The 18,635-nt window shown below is 64.9% G+C and overlaps 1 protein-coding gene across 1 annotated transcript; it reads right to left on the bottom strand.

Moving 5' to 3' along the window:
• Positions 1 to 402: 402 nt before the first annotated feature.
• ZDHHC5 (zinc finger DHHC-type palmitoyltransferase 5) lies at positions 403 to 18,410 on the bottom strand. Its single transcript, XM_065635506.1, has 12 exons — positions 18,325 to 18,410; positions 11,374 to 12,590; positions 6,204 to 6,325; positions 5,664 to 5,821; positions 5,396 to 5,568; positions 5,197 to 5,299; positions 4,647 to 4,738; positions 4,431 to 4,563; positions 3,898 to 4,021; positions 2,944 to 3,056; positions 1,942 to 2,816; positions 403 to 1,578 (listed from the first exon to the last, which is right to left on the bottom strand). The coding sequence occupies exons 2-12, from the start codon at positions 11,475 to 11,477 to the stop codon at positions 1,416 to 1,418; spliced, it is 2,160 nt and encodes a 719-aa protein (XP_065491578.1). The 5' UTR covers positions 11,478 to 12,590; positions 18,325 to 18,410; the 3' UTR covers positions 403 to 1,415.
• Positions 18,411 to 18,635: the final 225 nt, after the last annotated feature.

The raw sequence follows: 18,635 nt of genomic DNA, 5'->3' as shown, positions 1-18,635 counted from the left end.
GGGACCAGTGCTGCCCCGACACGCTGTGCCCAGGGACAGGGACCACGGCCAAGCTCCTGCCCAAGCGGGCAGAGCCTGGGGCAGAGGCTCCTGCCTTGGCTTCGGCTGCTGGGCTGGGGCGAGGGGTTCTGTGTTCCTCGTCCTCTGGCGAGGACAAGGGTACCCAGGAGAGGGACCATGTCCCCGGGCGGCGGTGGCTGCTGGCAGAGCACCCAGGACACAGCAGCTGCAGCCCAGCGCCAGGGTCCTGCTGAGCCGCGCCAGATCCTGCCCTTCACTCGCCCTGAGGAAAACTCACCTTGTGTGGGAGCAGAGTGTGCCCAGAAGGTGCCTCCTCCCGACGATCAGGGGCTGCTCCTTCCTGGACACCAAACAAAGCACACACATGCCTGCCGGCGTGGCTCATTAAATATCCTTTTATTCCTCGCTTTTAAAATGGCTAATAAGGAATAAAAAAAACCAATGGCGTGGCATTGCGGAGGCCACCGGAGAGATATTGCCACAAGGAGTCGTGTAGTGCCAGGTGTTTTGCAGGCCCCTGTGCAGGGTGCCTGGGGGGACAGGGAGCGCTGGGCTCCTTTTTTGGCATGTGATGAGAAAAATATTGCTTTACGGGGATGTGCCCCACTGGCCTTCCTCTTCCCCAACGGAAATAAAAACAACCACGTGACAGTGAGAAAACCTATCAGCCCCACTTAAACAACAAAAAAAGGAACAAAACCGAGGAAAAAGATCCCAACCAACACAAACCCTGGGGAAACGTTAAAAGCCCAAAAACCACGGGTGAGGAGGGACCAGAGCCCACGCCTGTTGCCGGGGGTGCGCGGGGAGGGGGTGGCCCCGGGGGGGATGTAGCTTCACAAGTAAAGAACCGGGAGGAGCCTCCTCAGCCAAAAGCACCTCGGGGGAGCCGGGACAGCAGCGCCCGGCACATCCCACCAACGCGGCCCCCGCCCCGTAGCCCCCGTAGGGACAGGGACGAGGCGGGGGCAGGGGACGGGTAATTTCTTCCTCTCTCTGGGCAAGATATATAATTTCTGGTGGTTTGTTTTTTTTTTTTAATATTTATATTTATATATATAGATATTTATATATACACACACCTGGTAACTCAGAAAGAGAAAAAAAATAGAATCCGTAACAATAATAATAAAAAAAAGTATTCTGGTTTAAAAACAATCCATTCCTACCCCGCCAGGCGAGCGAGCGATTGCACGAGGCCCACGGGCGGTGGCCCAGCCGCAGGGCGGGGGCTGCAGGACGCAGCCCCCCCGGAGTCCTTGGTGGGGGGACGAGCGGCCCCGCTCGGGCATCACCCCCGGTTTTGGGGGGGCGGGAACAGCCACAGCCCCCCGTCTGGCTGCTGGAGCCACAGTCCGGCGCAGAACGTCCCTGGGGGCGCGGGGGGCTCTGCCTCATACCGAGATCTCGTAGGTGGTGCCCCCCACTCCAGAGACCTTCTTGACCCCTCCGCGGGTGGGGCTGCCCAGAGGCGCCTGCCCTGTGCCTGGGGCAGCCCCCAGGCTCTTGGGCTGCCCATTGGACTTGCTGTAGGCGGCTCGCAGCTGCAGCTCATCCCTGCGGGGAAGGACAGATGGACACAGGGTCAGGAGGGACTGGGGGCTGCTGTCACACCCCAAGGGACCCCCGCATGGCCACAGCCGTGCCCCCCCGGGACCCTCCAGCTCCCCGGGGGACACCAGCTCTGTTCTGGGACAAGAGGGAGGAGAAAAAGGAACAAGAGGAGGGTTTTACTTTCCCCTCTCCCAGCAGCACCGCTCCCCGGTGAGGGGGGGGTCACTGCCACGGGTGCTGGTGCAGGGAAGGGGGGCTGGAGGGGCTGCTGGGCAGGGGGGCAGTCCCGGGGTGTCTCAGCGTGAGGATCCCCCCTCCATGCCACTGCAGACCCCCGCACGTGCGGCAGCTGGTGCCGGTACTTACTTTGGTGGCAGCAAGGGCTGCAAGGCCACCTCCTCTGGCTCGGGGCCGCCGGGCTGGGCTGCGGGTTTTTGGCTGCCGTAGGACAGGGACTTTCCGAGGTGGGGGGCGGCGGGCGGGTCGGGGGAGCCCAGGGACCGCACCCGCAGCGCCGCGGGGGTCTCAGGCTTCCCGAAGCGCGGTGGGGCCGGGCGCGTCAGCGGGTTCTTGCCCAGGGGCGAGCGCTTGGAATCGTCCGAGGAGGAGCTGGTGCGCGGCGCGTTGCTGGAGCCCGGCGTCGACTGGATGCCCGAATCCGGCTGCGCTGCCTCCTCGTCCCTGCCCGTGGCCGGCGGCTGCTGCAGCAGCTTCTCCCGCTCCTGGATGGAGGCCACGATGTGGCGGGAGAGATTGTCATAGCGTACGGGCGAGGGCTCACGCGGCGGCACAGGCTTGGGGGGGCCAGCGAAGCGGCCGTGCAGGTCGGTCTCTCGCTGCTGGGCAATGCGCGCCGAGAGGAAGGGCGAGGTGTAGCCCACGGGCGCCTCGGGCTCCGGTGCCGCCTGCACCGACTCGAAGTCGGGGCTGTCGGAGGGCGTGAGCAGGCTGTCGTAGGACAGGCTGCCATTGCGCGTCTGGTTCACCAGGCTCTTGTAGGAGGTGGAGGTGGTGCCCTCGGAGCGGATGGACTGCAGCTGCCCCAGCTCAAAGCCCGTGCCCTGCGCCGACTTGAGGCTGGAGGATCGGGAGCCGCTGGAGAGCGGGTCGAAGGGGAAGCTCTTGCCAAAGGTGGGCGAGCGGAAGCTCTCGGGCTCCAGGCTGGGCTCTGAGCGGTAGCTGGGCTTGTGGCCGCTCTCGCACATGGAGTTGGGCTCCTTCAGGCTGTTCACTCGGCTCAGCTGAGGGGCAGAGGCACAGGGGTCACCCGCAGAAAGACGGGGTCCCTGCGAAGCCCCAACACCCACCCAAACCCTCCCCCAGTCAGGAATGTGCTGGTTCCCTGGCCCCGCCGCAGCGCAGCCGTACCTTGGCGCTGGTGGAGTGGGGCAGGGCCGCTGAGCTGCTGCTGCTGCTGTAGCCGGGCCGGTACCTGTACATGGTGGGCGTGGGGGGGCTGTCCTTCCCTAGCAAGCTGCTGTCTGTGGGGGGAGAGAGACACTCAGACTGCGGCGGCTCCCTGGGAACGCCGTGCAGAGCCCTCTCCCTGCCCAAGAACCGGCTCTGAGCCTGGGGTGCACACATGGGGAACGGATACGGGATGGCAGGAGGGGAGGTGCAGCAGGGTGGGTGAAACACAGTGGGATGGAAAACGTGTCCCCATGGCGCAGTGTGGGGCTGGCACTGCTGTTCTGTGCCACAGCCTCGCGGGGTGGGCACTGCCTGGAGGTGCCGGTGGGTGCCCGGGTACTCCAGAGCCACTGGCTGCTCAGCCGCAGGTGCCGCAGCCCCTTTCCAGGGGGACGGGAGAGCTGCAGAGACCCCGGCTGCTTCCAGCTCAGCCCTTTGCATCCCACCTCTCGCCAAGCCCACGCAGGAGCTCCCAGCACTGCTTCGCCGGTGCTCAGGGAAGTGGGAACGCGAGTCCGCAGCTGCCACAAACATGCTCTGCCGCTGAGCACAGCCCGCCACCACTTCGCCCCCTTCACCAAGGTGATGCTCCTCTGCCCGCTGCGGCACGGCAGCCTGCCCGTCGCAGCCACCGCGGCATGGCAGCCTGCCCGTCGCAGCCACCGCGGCCTATGCCAGCTTGGCACGGCCTCTTGCCCTCTTGCAGGGAGCCGCACTGTCTGTGCACAGCCCCAACGCAAGGGGCCACGTGTACCAGCCCAGAAAGGCAGCATGTGGTGCTCCGCACCGCGGCGGTGCCGATGTGCTCCGGGTCTGCCCTGCAGCCTGTTCCTGCAGCCCTGGCTCCTGCTCCGCCTGGTGCAGCCCTGGGCTCCCCTCCCAGCGCTGCCTGGCCCTGCGTGCCCTCCTTACCCTCGGTGGTGGCCAGGGTTAAGTGTGTCCTCAGGCCGGTGTAGCGGCTGAGGTCTGGCTTAGGTGGGGGTGGCGGCTCGGCGTCGGCAGACTGGCTCTCCGTCACCTCCAGGCTCCCCTTGGACTGCGGAGACAAAGCGCAGAGGAAATCAGGGGGTGCCGGGGTCTCGCCCCCACGGGCAGGGAGCGGCAGCGGCGCTGCAGGGGCTCTCGCTGCCCCCCGGCATCCACCACTCTGAGCGCTTGCAGGCGGCACGTGCCTCCAGTGCTGGGACATGCTGGGGAGGGGACACCCACAGGACGCTGCGAGGGCGAAGGACCGACGGGGAAGGGGACGGAGGGGGCAAAGCCTCATGTGGCTGCTGCCACGTGGGGGACGTGGTTTCCGTCCCATGGGGTCACAGAACGAGATGACACAGAGGGACAGGAAGGTGACAAGGCTCACTCGGTTCTTTACTCACGGATGCAGACTTGCAACCCTGGGCTCCGTGGAGGGTCCCAAGGTGGGGAGCACCGATCCTCCCCGTTCTCACCTTCGTCCTCTTCAGCTCAGTCTGGATACCGTTGTCCATGACCTTGACAGTGACCTGACCGTCCGACACGTCTGGCCGCAGGAAGGGGGGTCTCACCAGCACCGTCTGCTCAGCCTTGGGGCGCCTGAGGTACCTGGGGGAGGCAGTCAGGAGCTGCCGCTGGGGACAGGCAGTTCCCGGGGCTGTGGGGGGCACGGCCGCACGGGGACAGCTCACCTGGGGGCCGGGGAGCTGCAGAGCACCCGGCTGACGTTCTTACAGCAACCGTTGGTGAAGGGGTTGACGCCACCGCGGAACTTGCCCGTCACCTGCAGGACAAGGAGCATCGCAGCACACGGGGGGATAGGGACCCCGGGGGGGATGGGGACCTGGGGGGCTCTGGTCCTGCTGCCAGGCCAGGTTTGCTCAGCTCTCTCAGGACAGTCTCCAAGGATGGAGACACCCAGAGATACCCCCTCCCCTTTCCAGGTCCCTGTCCCAAGGTTCAGCAATGGGCACAAGTCCTTCCCCGATGTCTGACTGGACGTTGCCTTGTCCCACGCTGCGCCCGTTGCCGCTCGTCCCCTCAGAAGTGCCCGCCCGGCTCTGTGTCCCCACAGGCCCCCCTGGGAGCAGCAGCAGGGACCCCCATGCCCAAGCTGCACTCAGCCTCCCGCAGACACCTCCTGCTCTGGTCCCCAACCAGCTCAGTGACCATCCCCTGCCCTGATCCCACCCACCCACAGTTGCCCGGCCCCGGGGAGCCCCAGCCGCCCCGCAGCTGTACCTGCTCGTTGGTGGTGCGGCCCCTCGCCACCAGCACCACGTGGAACCCCGTAAGGCCAGCGACAGGAATGAAGAACAGCCCAGCCACGCACATCACCACCATACTGCCAGCGCCAGCTAAGGATGAGCCGCAGCCCCGCGGTATGCACACTGTCCCCAAACCCCCCGGCCCCAAACCCTCGCCCGCTCGCAGAGGATACGTGACGGCCATGCGGACACCGGAGAGCTCCTCCACCTGGTACAGCACGTAGAGCAGCCCAAAGCCGAAGACGCCCATGATGTGCGTGGTGAGTGACAGCAAGAAGAGGAAGAAGTAGCGGTAGTTGCGCCGCCCAATGCAGTTGTTGACCCAGGGGCAGTGATGATCGAACTCCTGCGGTGAGAGGACACGGTGAGGGGCTGCCGGGCTCTGCCGGGCTCTGCTGGGCTCTGCCACGCGCGGCTCCGCGGGCGCCGGCGGGTCCTCACCTCCACGCAGTTGTCGCAGACGCTGCAGTGGGAGCAGCGCGGCGGCCGGTAGAAGCGGCAGGTCGCGCACCACTTCATGCGCACCTGGATGCCCTTGATCTCCACCGTCTTGTAGAGCGGGGCTCGGAAGTCGTCCTCCTTGTCCTCGTCCTCCTCGGCTGACGGGAAACGCCAGCGCAGCCACGTGTCAGACACGGGGCCCCGCCACCTCCTGCCCTCCCGTCCACTTCTGTCACCAGGCCCAGCGACCAGCCAGGGACCCCCAAACACAGGCAGAGGAGGGGAGGCTCTGCCAGGCCCTGCCCCCAAACCAACAACCACCTGAGCCCCAGGGACCTGATTTGGGTGCCAGGACTTACACTGCTTCCACCCACCGGTCCCATGGGCTGGGTGCTGACCCAGAGCGACTGTCCCCACACCGTGTCCCCACCCGATCCCCTGGGCAGGGCAGGGAGGGTCCTCCAGCCCTGGGGATCCCCTGTGCCCCGGAGGAAGGAGGTGGCTCCACCCAAGTCGTGTCCCAAGCAGAGCCGCACTCACCTCGCGGGAATATGCCGGGGTCCATGAAGGTGGCCATGCTGAAGTTGGCCAGCACGAAGAGGAAGACGATGGCATTGTAGGCGGGAATGACCGGGGAGACGTACAGGCTGAGCCCGGGGCACCTGCGGGCACAGGGGCAGTGGGACACCGGTCCCATGGGACACCCTGGCACGGTCCCTGCTCCCGCACAGCCCGGGCAGTGTCACTGAGCCCCGCAGTGTCTCCCTGAGCCAGCCCAGCACACCGGGGTGGCCTGGCCGGGGAGCCCCCACTCCTGGACAGTACAGGCTCCTGCCCAGGGGCTGTGGCCATTCCCTGCCACCAAATCGTCCCCTCGCCCTCAGCCAGTGCCCTCCAGACCCAAACCTGAGCTGCACCTGCACCAGCCTGACCCCGGCTGTGCTCAGCCACCCTCACAGCGAAGCCTGAGGTGGGACATGCTCCGGGAAACCATCACACATCATCATCATCACCCATCACCATCATCACCCTTGGCCCCGCTGCTGCAGGGAGCACAGCAAGGGAATTGTCACCGTCCCCCTGCTCGGCTGGGGACAGTGGGCTTCCCCGCGAGGCGCCACCGTAATTCCCTAATCTGCTTTGCCACGGGAGTTTAATCCGGCAGATCTAGGGCAGCATCTGTCCCTCCGTCCCCCCGCAGCGATAAGCGCAGGTGGATTTGGGCAGCGGGACTACGGGGCCCGGCGGGCAGGGGACATATGGTGCCAGCGCTGTAATCCTGCAGCCCCGAGTGGGCAGGGGTGAAGGGGCAAGCGCCGCTCCCGTCCCCTCCTCCACCGCCACCCACTGTGACTCAGCCGGGGACGGTGCCACCACCCGCCAGGCAGCTCCTGTCCTTGTCACCGCAGAGCTGGGAGCCCAAGTGAGGGGGCTGGAGGAGTGAGCAGAGCTGCCCTGCACCTGCCTGGGCAGGAGACAGAGTGGGACAGGCACACCGGGTACCGGGCACCACGCGTGGCACCAGCCCCGGCCCCAGAGGGTGTGAGCGGCAGCGGGACAGGGACAAGGCAGCGCCAGGGACAGCGGGAGGGCAAACCCGCTGGGCTTTAGGGGACACCGGGCAGTGACACCGCACCAGGACCGAGCCCTGCTCTGCCTCCAGCACCCCGGAGCAGGGCTGCACCCGCAGCTCACCTCTCCAAACCCTGCACCCCGTCCCTCCCCGGGCACCTTGTGGGGCAGGAGCCTCATCCCCTGGGGCACCTTGGGTGGTGCCACCAGCCCCATGTACCTGGGACATGTCTGCGGGGCCTCCCCGGAGCTGTGCCCCAGGGCAGGGAAGGCTCCAGCACAGCCCAGGGCACTGGCCCAGCCAGCTCAGCCGCCTGTGTCCCCTCCCCGCGTCCCTCGGAGCCCGTCAGGGACTCCAGCTGCACCGTGGAATGGGCTGGTGAGGGCAGCAGCTCCAGCCTGCACCCCAAACCCTCAGAGAGGGCTCCGTGGAACCACAGGGGAACGACACCGCGGGGAACGACACTGCGGGGCCGGGACCTGAGCGAGGGATGAACACGCCAGCCGTGCCCAGCCCAGCTCACCCAGTACAACCAGCATCGCTGGGAGCTGCAGGACTGGGAGCCGCACCAGCAGCGAGGGGCTCGCACCCAGCCCAGCCCCTGTGCCCCCACGGGCTGCGCATCCAACACCTCTCTGGGCAGCCTGTGCCAGGGTCTCACCACCCCCATGGGGAAGAATGTCTTCCTTCTCTCTCATCTAAATCTCCCCTCTTTCAGTTTAAATCCATCACCCCTCATCCTGTCACTACACACCCTTCTAAAAAGTCTGTCCCCATCTTCCCTATGAGCCTCCTTTGGGTACTGGAGGCTGCTCCAAGGCCTCCCCGGAGCTTCTCTTCTCCAGCTGAACCCCCCAGCTCTCTCAGCCTGTCCTCCCAGCAGAGCTGTTCCAGCCTCGGGTCATTTCTGGGGCTCCTCTGGCCCCTCTCCAGCAGCTCCATGTGTGTCTGTGCTGAGGACCCCGAGCAGGACCAGCACTGCAGGGGGGTCTCACCATTTGCCCCAACCCTGGGGACATCCCAGGCCAGGCTGGACGGGGCTCTGAGCAACCTGAGCTGGTGAAGATGCTCATGGCAGGGGGGGCACGGGGGGAGCTCTAAGGCCCCTCCCAACCCAAACCCTTCGGTGACTCCATGCACCCCACCCATGGGAGGGAACATGGTTCCTGCAGCGCAGGGAGCAAAGGTGCTGCCGATCCCCGGGGATTGTCGTTATCAGCATCGGCTGCTCCTGTCTCTCGCTCCCCGGGAAGCACAGGGGCTGCAGACCCTGCCCGGGCCCAGGGAGGAGGAGGAGGAGGAGGAGGAGGAGGAGAAGGAGCCCGCCATCGCGGCCACAGGTCTCACAGAACTCACCCAGATCCCTCTGCAGATGGGGACGTGCAGCACACCCATTGCTGGGAGAGCTGTCCAGACTTGTCTCTGGCAGCACATAAGAGAACCCAGGGATCTCGGGCAAACTGAGTCATATCTGGATCCGAGACGGGCTTTTTGCCACCAGCCACGCCAGGAGAGCCCGTCACCGCCAGCCCGGCGCCCCCTCTCCTCCGCAGGCCGAGCGGCCCCTTGGCCCCTGCCCCGTCCCCAGGGACTGTCCCCAGGGGAGCTGTCCCCAGGGGAGCTGTCCCCCACCTGCCCCATGGACCCCACCCCACTGTGCCGGGCTCCCCGTGCTGCCCCATGGCCGGAGCGCGGACTCTGCCCTCGCCGCGGTGCTGACGGCCTGGCTGCACACACAGCCCTGCTCACGCCACGGTCACACCAGGCCAGGTTCCACCAGGGGCATCTGTGCCACTGTGCACCGGAGCCACCGCCGGATCCGGGGACAGCCACGTCCTGCTGCGGTGTCCCCTCCTGGTCCCAGTGCTGGGAGAGGCCGGAGCTCCTGCCCCAAACGGGCGCCGATCCCCTGAGCTATCCCAGCCGCGGGTCGGCAGGAATAGCTGGGCTCAGAGGTTTTACAGATTCACCTAATTGCAATGAAGAGTTTCTACTCTTGCACAGCCCCAGAACTCCCGCAGGCTGACTGAGGGCTGGCTCTGGCGCGGGAGGAAACCTCGTTCTGTGTCCCCACATCCCAGCAGCCGGGGGAAAGTGTCCCAAGCACCGTAACGCTGGGAGTAACGCAATCCCCCGGCCAAACAGCCCGTGTGAAAGTGCACAGCGCCTTGCTGCTCTGCTTGAGAGTTAATTTGATGTTTTAAAGTAGGTTAAATAACATCCACTGACCTACAATTAACACGACCCTGCCCAGGTGTCCCTGCTCTGAACAAACCTGCTCGGCAGCACCGGCCCTGGCGATGCTGCGCCACGGCACTGACACGCGGCTGCCATCGGCCACCGCGGCAGCTCAGAGCTGGTGCCACCAGTTCGGCCGCAGTGAGGACAGGGCTCCGGGGACAGGGCTGTCCCCAACACACAGCCCGTGTGACAACGCAGAGTCCCTGAGCTGTGACACAGCTGCTCAGACACTGCCCGCTGCAGCCCCTGGAGTGGCCACACAGACCCAGAGACTCCCTGTGAGCGTCTGACAGCCCGGAGCAGCCAAACCCCCACCGGAGCAGCCAAACCCCCACCGGTGCTGCCAGCGCTGCCACAGACACCGTGTCCCGGCGGGACGGGACAGCCGCGCTGCTGAGTGACACCGCCAGCTGCTCCGTCCTCACAGGGCGAGCGGAACCGCCCGGCCCCGGTCCTCAGGTTACCGTGGTGCTGCCCGGCTGTTGCCAGGCATTACAGCCGCGGTGACCTTGCAGCACAGCAGCCACCGCAGCCGAGGAGGAGCTGCCTCCCATGGCAAAACCCCTCGGCAGGGACAGCTCCGGCTGGGGTGCAGGGAAAGGTGCCCCACAAGAGCAAGGGACAGGGCGGGGGTCACCCCACTCTGCGCCAGCCAGGGCCCTCCCGCCAAGGAAACAATCGGGCAGGGAGGGAAACAGAGCCGGCACCCCGGACAGCAGCGGCACATCTCTGGCTGCCGGAACCACCCAAACCCTTCGCGCAGAGCCGACGCAAGCCATCCGAGGTGTGAGCACACAGAAACTCCTGTCTTGGCTCCATTTCTCTCTGCTGTGCCCCCGGAACACCCCTCCCCTCAGACCCTGACCCAGGGTTACGCTCAGGATGTGGCAGCTCATCCTGGTGGCCACTGTCCCGGTGGCCACTGTCCCGGTGTCCGTGCCCCATCCCGGTGACCGTGTCCCGTCGCTCCTGCCCGGCACACAGCAGCGTGGCCGCGGCTGCTGCAGGCAGCTCCGTGCCGTGCCCCCAGCACCTCTCCAACCGCAGCCCTGTGGTCCTGCCTCCCACCCACCACCAGCCCAGACCCGTTAATGAGCTGTTTGTCAGCTGGAAAGGGAAATCGCCAACGTGAGCAGCAGCCCTGTCCTCTCCCCAGCAGGGAGGTCCCTGTGGTACCGCCTGGCCCTCTCCAGCAACTAGCACCAGTTTACACGCTGCTCTTCCCCACTGGCTCCGAGGCCACACAGGCACCTGCCCCGGGCAGGTCACCTCCTCCGGGCCCCCTCCAGAGACACCAAACCCTCGTTTCCTTGAGGCATGGCCAACATCCACAGCAGCAGCAGGAGATCCACACAGGGGTCAGAGTCCTTCTCCTTGAACTTTCCTTTGTGGCTCACAAATCAGTTATGAAACACTAAAAATAACCAGGAGCCCGCTGCAGTCCACCGAACCCCTTCGTGGAGCTCCAAAGGTGACCGTTCCCTACACCATTATCCAGCTGCGGGTCACGCACCGATGCCCAGCGCGGACGGTGTGAGGGCTGCCAGAGTTGTGTGAACACTCGGCGACAGGAGGAGCAGCTGCCAGGAGCTAAGCTGAGCACGGTGCCTCGCCAGGACCCACTGCGTGCCCTTCCTCGGGCTCACCCCATGGGAAACCCGGTGAGATGGGTCCAGCCGCTCCACGGGCTGCAGGGCTCCCGCACCCACCCTTCTCCCACACCCAGAGCTCCTGCACCAACCCTCCTCCTGCACCCTGAGCACCACGTCCCCTTTAGCCCATCGAGAAGCCCCAGCTCTCCCCCCGCTACCTCAGCGGTCCCCGCCCCACGCACAGGGTGCCGGTCCCCGCGTCCCCCCCGCCCGCCCCCACTTGGGTGCAGCCGCCGGGACTCACGTGAAGGCAAAGAAGAGGGTGGTGGCTCCCACTAGGAAGATGGCGGCAGCCGAGACCGGGACATACTTGCTGGGTTTGAACCTCTTTCCCGACGCTGCTGGCATGTTGGAGCTGTGGCGGGGGGTCCGCCCCGCAGCATAGCCCAGGCCCGCGGAGCCAGAGCCGGGCGAGAAGGGGAGGGCAGGGGGACGCACCCGGCCCTGCACCCAGGGCCGACAGCCCAGTCCCCGCAGAGGAGCCCGGCTACGCGCTGCCCCGCCGGAGCTCGCGGGCACGGGGAAGGAGGGTTAAAAACATTAAAAACTCAGAGCAGAAAACTGAATTTGGATTTAAAACCGTTGGGGCAGGAACACCCAGAGTCCCTGGAGCTGCCCTCAGCTGCGCACCAGCCCGCTGACGCCGGTCCCAGGGGCCGAGGTGGCCGCTGGGCTCACCGGGACGAGACCAGCGATGTGCGGGATGGGCCACGGTCCTGCCCAGCCAGCACCCAGGAGACAGCACGATATCGGTCACTTCTGGCAAAAAAGCCACTCCGTGAGTCTCCGGGAAGCCACTTCTCCTTTCTAATCTGCTCGAACACCCACAGCCCCTCGGCTGCCACACAGAGAGGGTGTCTGGCAAGCGATCCGCCTGGCTTCCTCACCGCTGCTCCTCCTCCTCGCTGGGGGCACAGAAACACTCTCCCTGATCTCCCCAGGATCCGGGGCTGGCTGGTGGTGGCCGTTTAATTTTATTTATTCTCTCTTGACTGTTAAAGCTGAGGAACAGCTGGTGCAAGGTTGAGCTGTAAATCCTTTCCTTGCCAGGGGGGCGGGAGGGGAAGGTCCAGCTGATTGTGCGTTTGTTCCTCTTCCTACTCGTTGCTTTCTCCTGACCCCCCCGGCCCTTCTGCGGGCTCAGTATCCACTCGGTGGGTGGGAATCGGCAGGAATTTCATTAAATCTTTTCTGCTACAACCATTTCCAAGCAGCGCAGGGCAGGTTGGCGGGGAGATCTGGGGGGAGCGCTTCTTACAGCCCCAGGAGACGACTGGCAGTGGAAACGGTGCTGAGCAGGTCTGGCTCACCCATGGTCTGAGCGGTGTGGGGGAAGATCTCTGTTCCAAACTGCTTTGTTTTCTCCGCCAGTAAAATTCTTCTTCATTAATCCATTAGTCTTTTAAAAAAACCAACTACATAAAATCATTAAAACTTGACATCTGGTACGCCACACCTCACCTAGGGAAAAAAAAAAAAATTAATAAGGCAAAAGAAGAGATACAGCCATGTAAAAACAGTCAACAAAATAACGCCGAGCTCCCCAGGACACAGAATAGGCGCTTTCTGGGAGATGGAAACAGCATCTGGTAGATGTAAAACCCCGATGGCAAGTCCCAGCCCGCAAGACGCCGATCCCGGCTCTGACAGCGACACCGCAGCCCTGGGCCTGTCACCCGGCACGGCTGGCCCTGCCCGCGGCTGCAGCACCGAGCGGGGACAACCCGGGGGCTGCCATGGCCCGACACATCCCGGCTGAGCCCCAGCTGAGACCAGGGACCCGACGGCCTCTTGCCCAGCGCCCTCCTGCAGGTTCAGCGCCAGAGAACGGCCGATACGGGGGCAAGGGCCTGGTCAGAGGGCTGGAGGCTCCACGGGGGTGGGGGTGGCAGGAGGGACAGGCAGGAATCCAGTCCCTCCCTGGGGCGCAGGGAGCGGGGACACCGGCCACTCGGACACGGGGACCCGCAGCTGCGGACTGAGAGAGCCGGGGTCTCCCAGGGAGCCCTGGGGAACGTGCCAGCCTGGGCCGAGCCTGAGGACACAGGAGGGAGCACAACAGAAAATACAGAAAAACTGCTTGGAAATGGACACAGGAGGCACCAGCCTGCCCCAAAGCCCAGACACCGAGAGCCCGTCACAGCTCGGGGACGAGCCAGACACGGACTGTACTGCACTGATTGTAACTGTACAGCAACCCGCCTGGATCCACCACCGACTGTAACTGTACAACAACCCGCCTGGATCCACCACCGACTGTAACTGTACGACAACCCGCCTGGATCCACCACCGACTGTAACTGTACGACAACCCGCCTGGATCCACCACCGACTGTAACTGTACGACAACCCGCCTGGATCCACCACTGCTCTCTCCTCCCCGCGTTCTCCTCTCCTGCCTCTCAAAGTGTTTTTCTTCAGGGTGGACGGGAAAGTATCTGGTGCTGACTAAACACTGGTGAAGGTTGAGAGAACTGCAGCACAAAATTAAAGGCGCATTTAATGACAGGAACATATTACAATTAGATCGGTTCAGTCACAATCAGGGCGTCAGTCACCTGGGCTGACTAACAAAGAACCCGCTCCTGCCGAGCTGCTCTTCCTTTGCAGGAACGAAGCTCAACTTCTCAAACCCCTTTTTCTGGCCCGTGTGACCAAAGGGACACCCGGCACAACATGGGGTGACGCTCACGAGCCGCCGGGAAAGCTCCGGTGTCACCTGGCAGCAGCTCTCAACCGCGACAAGTTTACCAGCAGAGAACAGTCGCTTTCTGCAGCAGCGCAACACGGAGCTGGGCTGGGACGAGAGGCGAGCGGGACCCGGCACACGGGGGGAACAGCCCGACGCCCACAGCACGGACCCGGCACACGGGGGGAACAGCCCGATGCCCACAGCACGGACCCGGCACACGGGGGGAACAGCCCGACGCCCACAGCACCCAGCCAAGCACCCGGTGTCCATGGCACGGGTGGGCAGCCATCCCAGGGATGGGTTACCGGGAAGTTAAACATGACATCACTGCTAATTACTTTAGCAGCAGCAATCTGCTAACGCGCTCGTCTGCTGCAACAGAACGCCCCGGCCCTTTGAAAGGCTCCAGCGTGAACACCAACCACACCTGGAACTCAAACAGATCCTGCCCAGGTGGAGCCTTCTCCGCAGCGCGGTCCCCAGCCCTCCCCATACAGCACACTGTGCTCCAGCGTCCAGGGGCTCCCAAACCTTGTCCCCTGAGTCCCGGCGGCCCCAGAGCGGGTCCTGCCCCAGCTGCTCCCCGTGGCAATGGGGCAGGAACTCCAGCGCCCTGACCTCCCGAGGTCTGTGCACCCGGCACAGCGCAGCAGGAACGCCAGGAGCGAGGAGCCAGCCCCTCACCAAAGAAACAACGTGCGAGTCGAGATAATTGCTGACGGGACAGTCTGCCTGAGCAAGCACCACATGTTGGGGGAGCCCCAAGCACTGTCACTGGTGACACCCAGCGAGACGTGACACAAATATAACCCCCAGCTCCCCGCCGCCTTCACCCGAGAACGACTCCACAGTTCGCCAAACCTGCGCAGGGCTGCTGAGCCCCCTGAGCCCCGGCACCGCCTGCACCCGGAGCCAAGGCCGAGACACCGGCCCTGACCGGGGGGAGCAGGTCCCGACCCCCCATGGTTGGAACGTCCGGCTGCTGAAGCCACCGCGGTGCAGCACGGCGGGTTCTCTGCTGGGCAACCTTCAACGTACCTTCTTCTCTTTGGGCTAAACCACGTCACCCTGACCATCCTCGTCATTCACTCCGATATCCAGGAGAAACACCAGCAAAACCCACCTGACTTCCCACCGATGGTGCCAATTCATACCGTGTTCACACTGATTCTCCAAACAGGCACTTCCTTCCCCCTGCAGCCCTGCAACCTACCTACCCCCAGTCTACCACTCCCTCTCCCTTCTTTCCAAACCCTTTGTCCCCATCCACAAAAGCCACTCAGACTGTCCCCAGCGGCACACGGGCTCTGCCCCGGTCCCTCTCCCTCTGCCCCTTCCAGCCCCTGACCTGTCCTCAGCGCAGCCCCGCTCCTGCCTCCCCAGCCCGACTCTGCCGGGCACATGTCACCGGCGACTTCCCTTTCTCTCTCCACCCGTTTTTCCAACCCTAGCACCCCCTATCCAGGGCACTTTCCCGGCCCTGCTCATCTCAGCCGCCTCCAGAGCTCCCCAGCAGAGGGGCTGCTGCCATCTCCCCTCATCTCCATTCCTGGGGACTTCACCAAACTTTCAATTCCTTCCCTCAGGACATCTGCGAGCGCAACTGCTGCCACCTTCCATTTCCTTCAGTCCCAGCCTCCTTTCCTTTGGTTGAGGTCCTGTAAAGTCTCACTCCAATCTCCAATTGTTCCAGCACCCATTTCTCGAAGCCCCGCACCCCTCCTGCGCCTCCCGCGCTGCTGCAAACCCTCCGCTCACCGGCTTCTCCAGCGAACTACCCAGACGTAGCCTGGAGAGTTGGTGCTTTGTGGCTTAATCTTCCTGCAGCATCAGACAGGACAGGAAAACACGCTGCACCGGGCCCTCCCCACCTCTGCTGGGTGAGGAAAAACACGTGTAACCAGCTCACGACATTCCCTTCCTTATTTCAGTCGCTGTTGATAACCACCGCAGCTGCTCGGCGCTCCTGTCCTGGCAGGAGGAACACGCCATCGTCACCCGTCACTGCAAGATTCCCTGGACACGCCGCGTTCCGCAGCGCCCAGGGAGGAAAGAGTTCACTCTCAGCTGCTGGTTCCTCACCGTGCGTCACGTCCCCGCGATCGCAGCGCGTTCCCACGGCACAGGCCAGACAAACAGCTCCTGCCACGTGAGGCTGCGCCCAGCCAGGGCAGACCCGGCCTGGCACAGACACGATGTGCTCTACCTGCTCCCACCTTGTTTTGATCAGCTGCAGCGGGGGTTAGGCGGGGAAGCCCGTTCCGAGCTCGCTGCTGTGCTCAGCTCGGTACCCCAGCCCAAGGCAGACGGGCAGCCCGAGAGCGGGGACCCTGTTCCCCCCCGCAAGGCTCCCCTTGCTCATTCCAGTGTTGCGCAATCAGCTCCCATCTGCCACTGAGGTTTAACACTCAAAATAAGCAGAGAGAGCAAAAGTGTTCTCAGACCTGCTGGCCAGTGACACAACTGGACCGGAGCAAACGTCCCAGGCCGCAGGACACGGGAACATCGCCTCTCTGCCACCACCCCCACGAGATGGGCCAGGGGCTCCAGCTGGCACCCACTGCCGCAGGGGCTTGCCGTGATCACAGAACCCAGCAGCGAGAGCCAACGTGGGGTTTATTGAGCCCAGACAACAGGGCTGGACACGGGCTGTGGAGCCACGGGCTGCACAATCGAAGGCAAAGCCCTTGGCGCCAGAGGTCGGGTGGGCAAACACCGAGACTGCCACCGAGAGCCCCAGCGCCGCTGGAACCCGCGGGCTCTCCCCGTGGACACGGTTTTCTGATCACCCGCGCAGCGGTGACACGGAACTCAGGCGTATTGTGCTGAGCACTGTACGTGAATGGGAGTCCCTGCCTCAAAGAGACGATTTGGTGACACTTTCCTGCTTTAATTCAAAAGACGGGTTCCAGCTGTTGTGGCTCTGGGCGAATGGCCTGTGCCTCACAGAACCGCGCCTCTCCGCAGGGAGACGTACGGGGTTCACAGCAGAATAAGATACAGAAAACAGACAAATATTCTGTTGCAGACAGCTGCTCAAAGGCCAGCACCCACTCCGTGCTGATCTCCTGGCCGGGCTTACAGCATCCCACCCTCCTTCCTCCGCCTCCCCGCTGCTTTACACGGGATTAGCCCCGTTTTACGGGCAGAGGGGGCAGGAGAACGTCTCATCCACCACAGCCGCCTCTCACTGTGCACCGCGGTAAGGGACAACCCGGCCTCTCCACTGCATTATGAGACAACAGTCAGTGATGGAAACAATGGGCATGGCGAGATGTGACTGTCCCCAAACAGGGGTCACAGTGGCCCTGTTGGACCCCTCAGCTCCACCTCATCATCAGTTTCTCCATCTCCAGTTGGGGCTCATACCCCAGAAGTCAACAGGAACAAACGCTCTGCTGCAGAACAATCGCTGCCTCAACCATGGGCACCAAAGTGGTAATTACATTAAGCCCACTAAGACGACCCAAGATCAGCTCTCCTCATTTTGATCTAGACAAAGTTTGACTTGTTCTTTATATGCCCCAAAAAACTCAGCAACACCCCTCATGGAACAGCCCGTTTTCCTGTGTACCCCAATTCAGATCCCCGGAAAACTGCGGCACAGGGGACGCGGCAGCAGCCGATCCCCTCCCGAACCAGAGCTGGGTTTTTTCTCATCTCGGGGAGAGGGGACCAGGACAGACACAATCGTTTGGGATTCGCACACCTCGTGTCCAGAATTTGGGACTCCGGGAAGGGCGGCTGAACAGCTGCCAACACAACCCAGCCCAGCGCCAAAGCCGCGAACACGGCGCTAAACGAGCTCTAGGCGCGCTGGACCGCGCGCGGGAGGTTCTGCCTCCGCCGCCCGGGCAGGCGGGCGCGCGGCCACCGCGGCACGGGGCCTTGTAAACGGGAGTTATTTCTCAGGGGCACCGGGGCAGCCCCGGGCACCGGCAGCTGACGTGTCCCGGTGATCATCCCCCGCCGCACGGCGGCCCCGGACACGTCCCCTCCCGGCCCCGCACCGGCGCTCCCGCCGCTGCCCAAGGTCGCGTTCGGCGCCCCCCGGCCCGGTCCGGGGCAACGTCCCGCCCGGCCGGGCGGTAACCCGGAGCAGGGCCCGGCCCGGGCGATGGCGCCAGGGCGGAACGGCGCCGCGGGGCGCGGGCACCGGGAACGCCCGAGGGCCGGGCCGGCGGGGCTGCTCGGGGCCGGGCCCCGCTCCGTGAGGCGGGGCCGAGCAGGACGTTCGCCGCCGGGGTCTCCAGGTGAGCACGGCGCGGGGAAGCGGGGCCCGGCCCGAGCCGCGCCCGGGGCGGCGGCAGCCGGGAGGAGCCGCAGGGGCGGCCCAGGCCGGCGGGACTGCGGCGGGAGGGGGCGGCCGGGAGCCGGGCCCGGGGAGGGGCGCGGGAGCCCGGCCGGTGGAGCGGGGGAACAGCCGGGCCTGCGCGGCGGAGCCGGTGCCGCGCGGGAGGCGCGGGGCGGCGAGCGGGGAGGGCCCGCGGCCACGTGACTCACCGACGGCGGCGGGAGGCCGCGAGCGCGCGACGGACGCTCCCGGGCACGATCCGGCGCCGCGCTGGGCGGCCGGGCACGACGTCACGGCCGCGCCTGCGCACGGCGCACCGCCCTCGCGCGCCCCCGCCGCCGCTCCTCATTGGCCGCCGCGCGGTGAGCAGCCCGGAAGGGGCGGGGCGCGTGAGCGGGACAGGGGCGGGGCTGCCCGGGGCGCGAGCACGTCATGGGGGCCGGGGCAGAGGCCGCGGACGGCGCGTGCGCGGAACGTACCACGTGGGGCGGGGGGAGCCGGCGCTGCGCACTGCGCGGGG

Source organism: Caloenas nicobarica, chromosome 5 (genome assembly GCF_036013445.1).
Source record: "Caloenas nicobarica isolate bCalNic1 chromosome 5, bCalNic1.hap1, whole genome shotgun sequence".
NCBI lineage: Eukaryota > Metazoa > Chordata > Aves > Columbiformes > Columbidae > Caloenas > Caloenas nicobarica.
Note: the sequence above shows the minus strand (reverse complement) of the source record. Positions and strands in the feature narration are given on the sequence as shown.

Bases quoted from the DNA above. Each gene is read 5' to 3' on its own strand.
- ZDHHC5 (XM_065635506.1), bottom strand. From the start codon at position 11,477: ATGCCAGCAGCGTCGGGAAAGAGGTTCAAACCCAGCAAGTATGTCCCG. The intron at 5,569-5,663 runs GTGAGGACCCGC...CTCTCACCGCAG, and splicing joins TCTGCGACAACTGCGTGGAG to GAGTTCGATCATCACTGCCC. The intron at 4,022-4,430 runs GTGAGAACGGGG...TTGTCTCCGCAG, and splicing joins CTGAGCTGAAGAGGACGAAG to TCCAAGGGGAGCCTGGAGGT.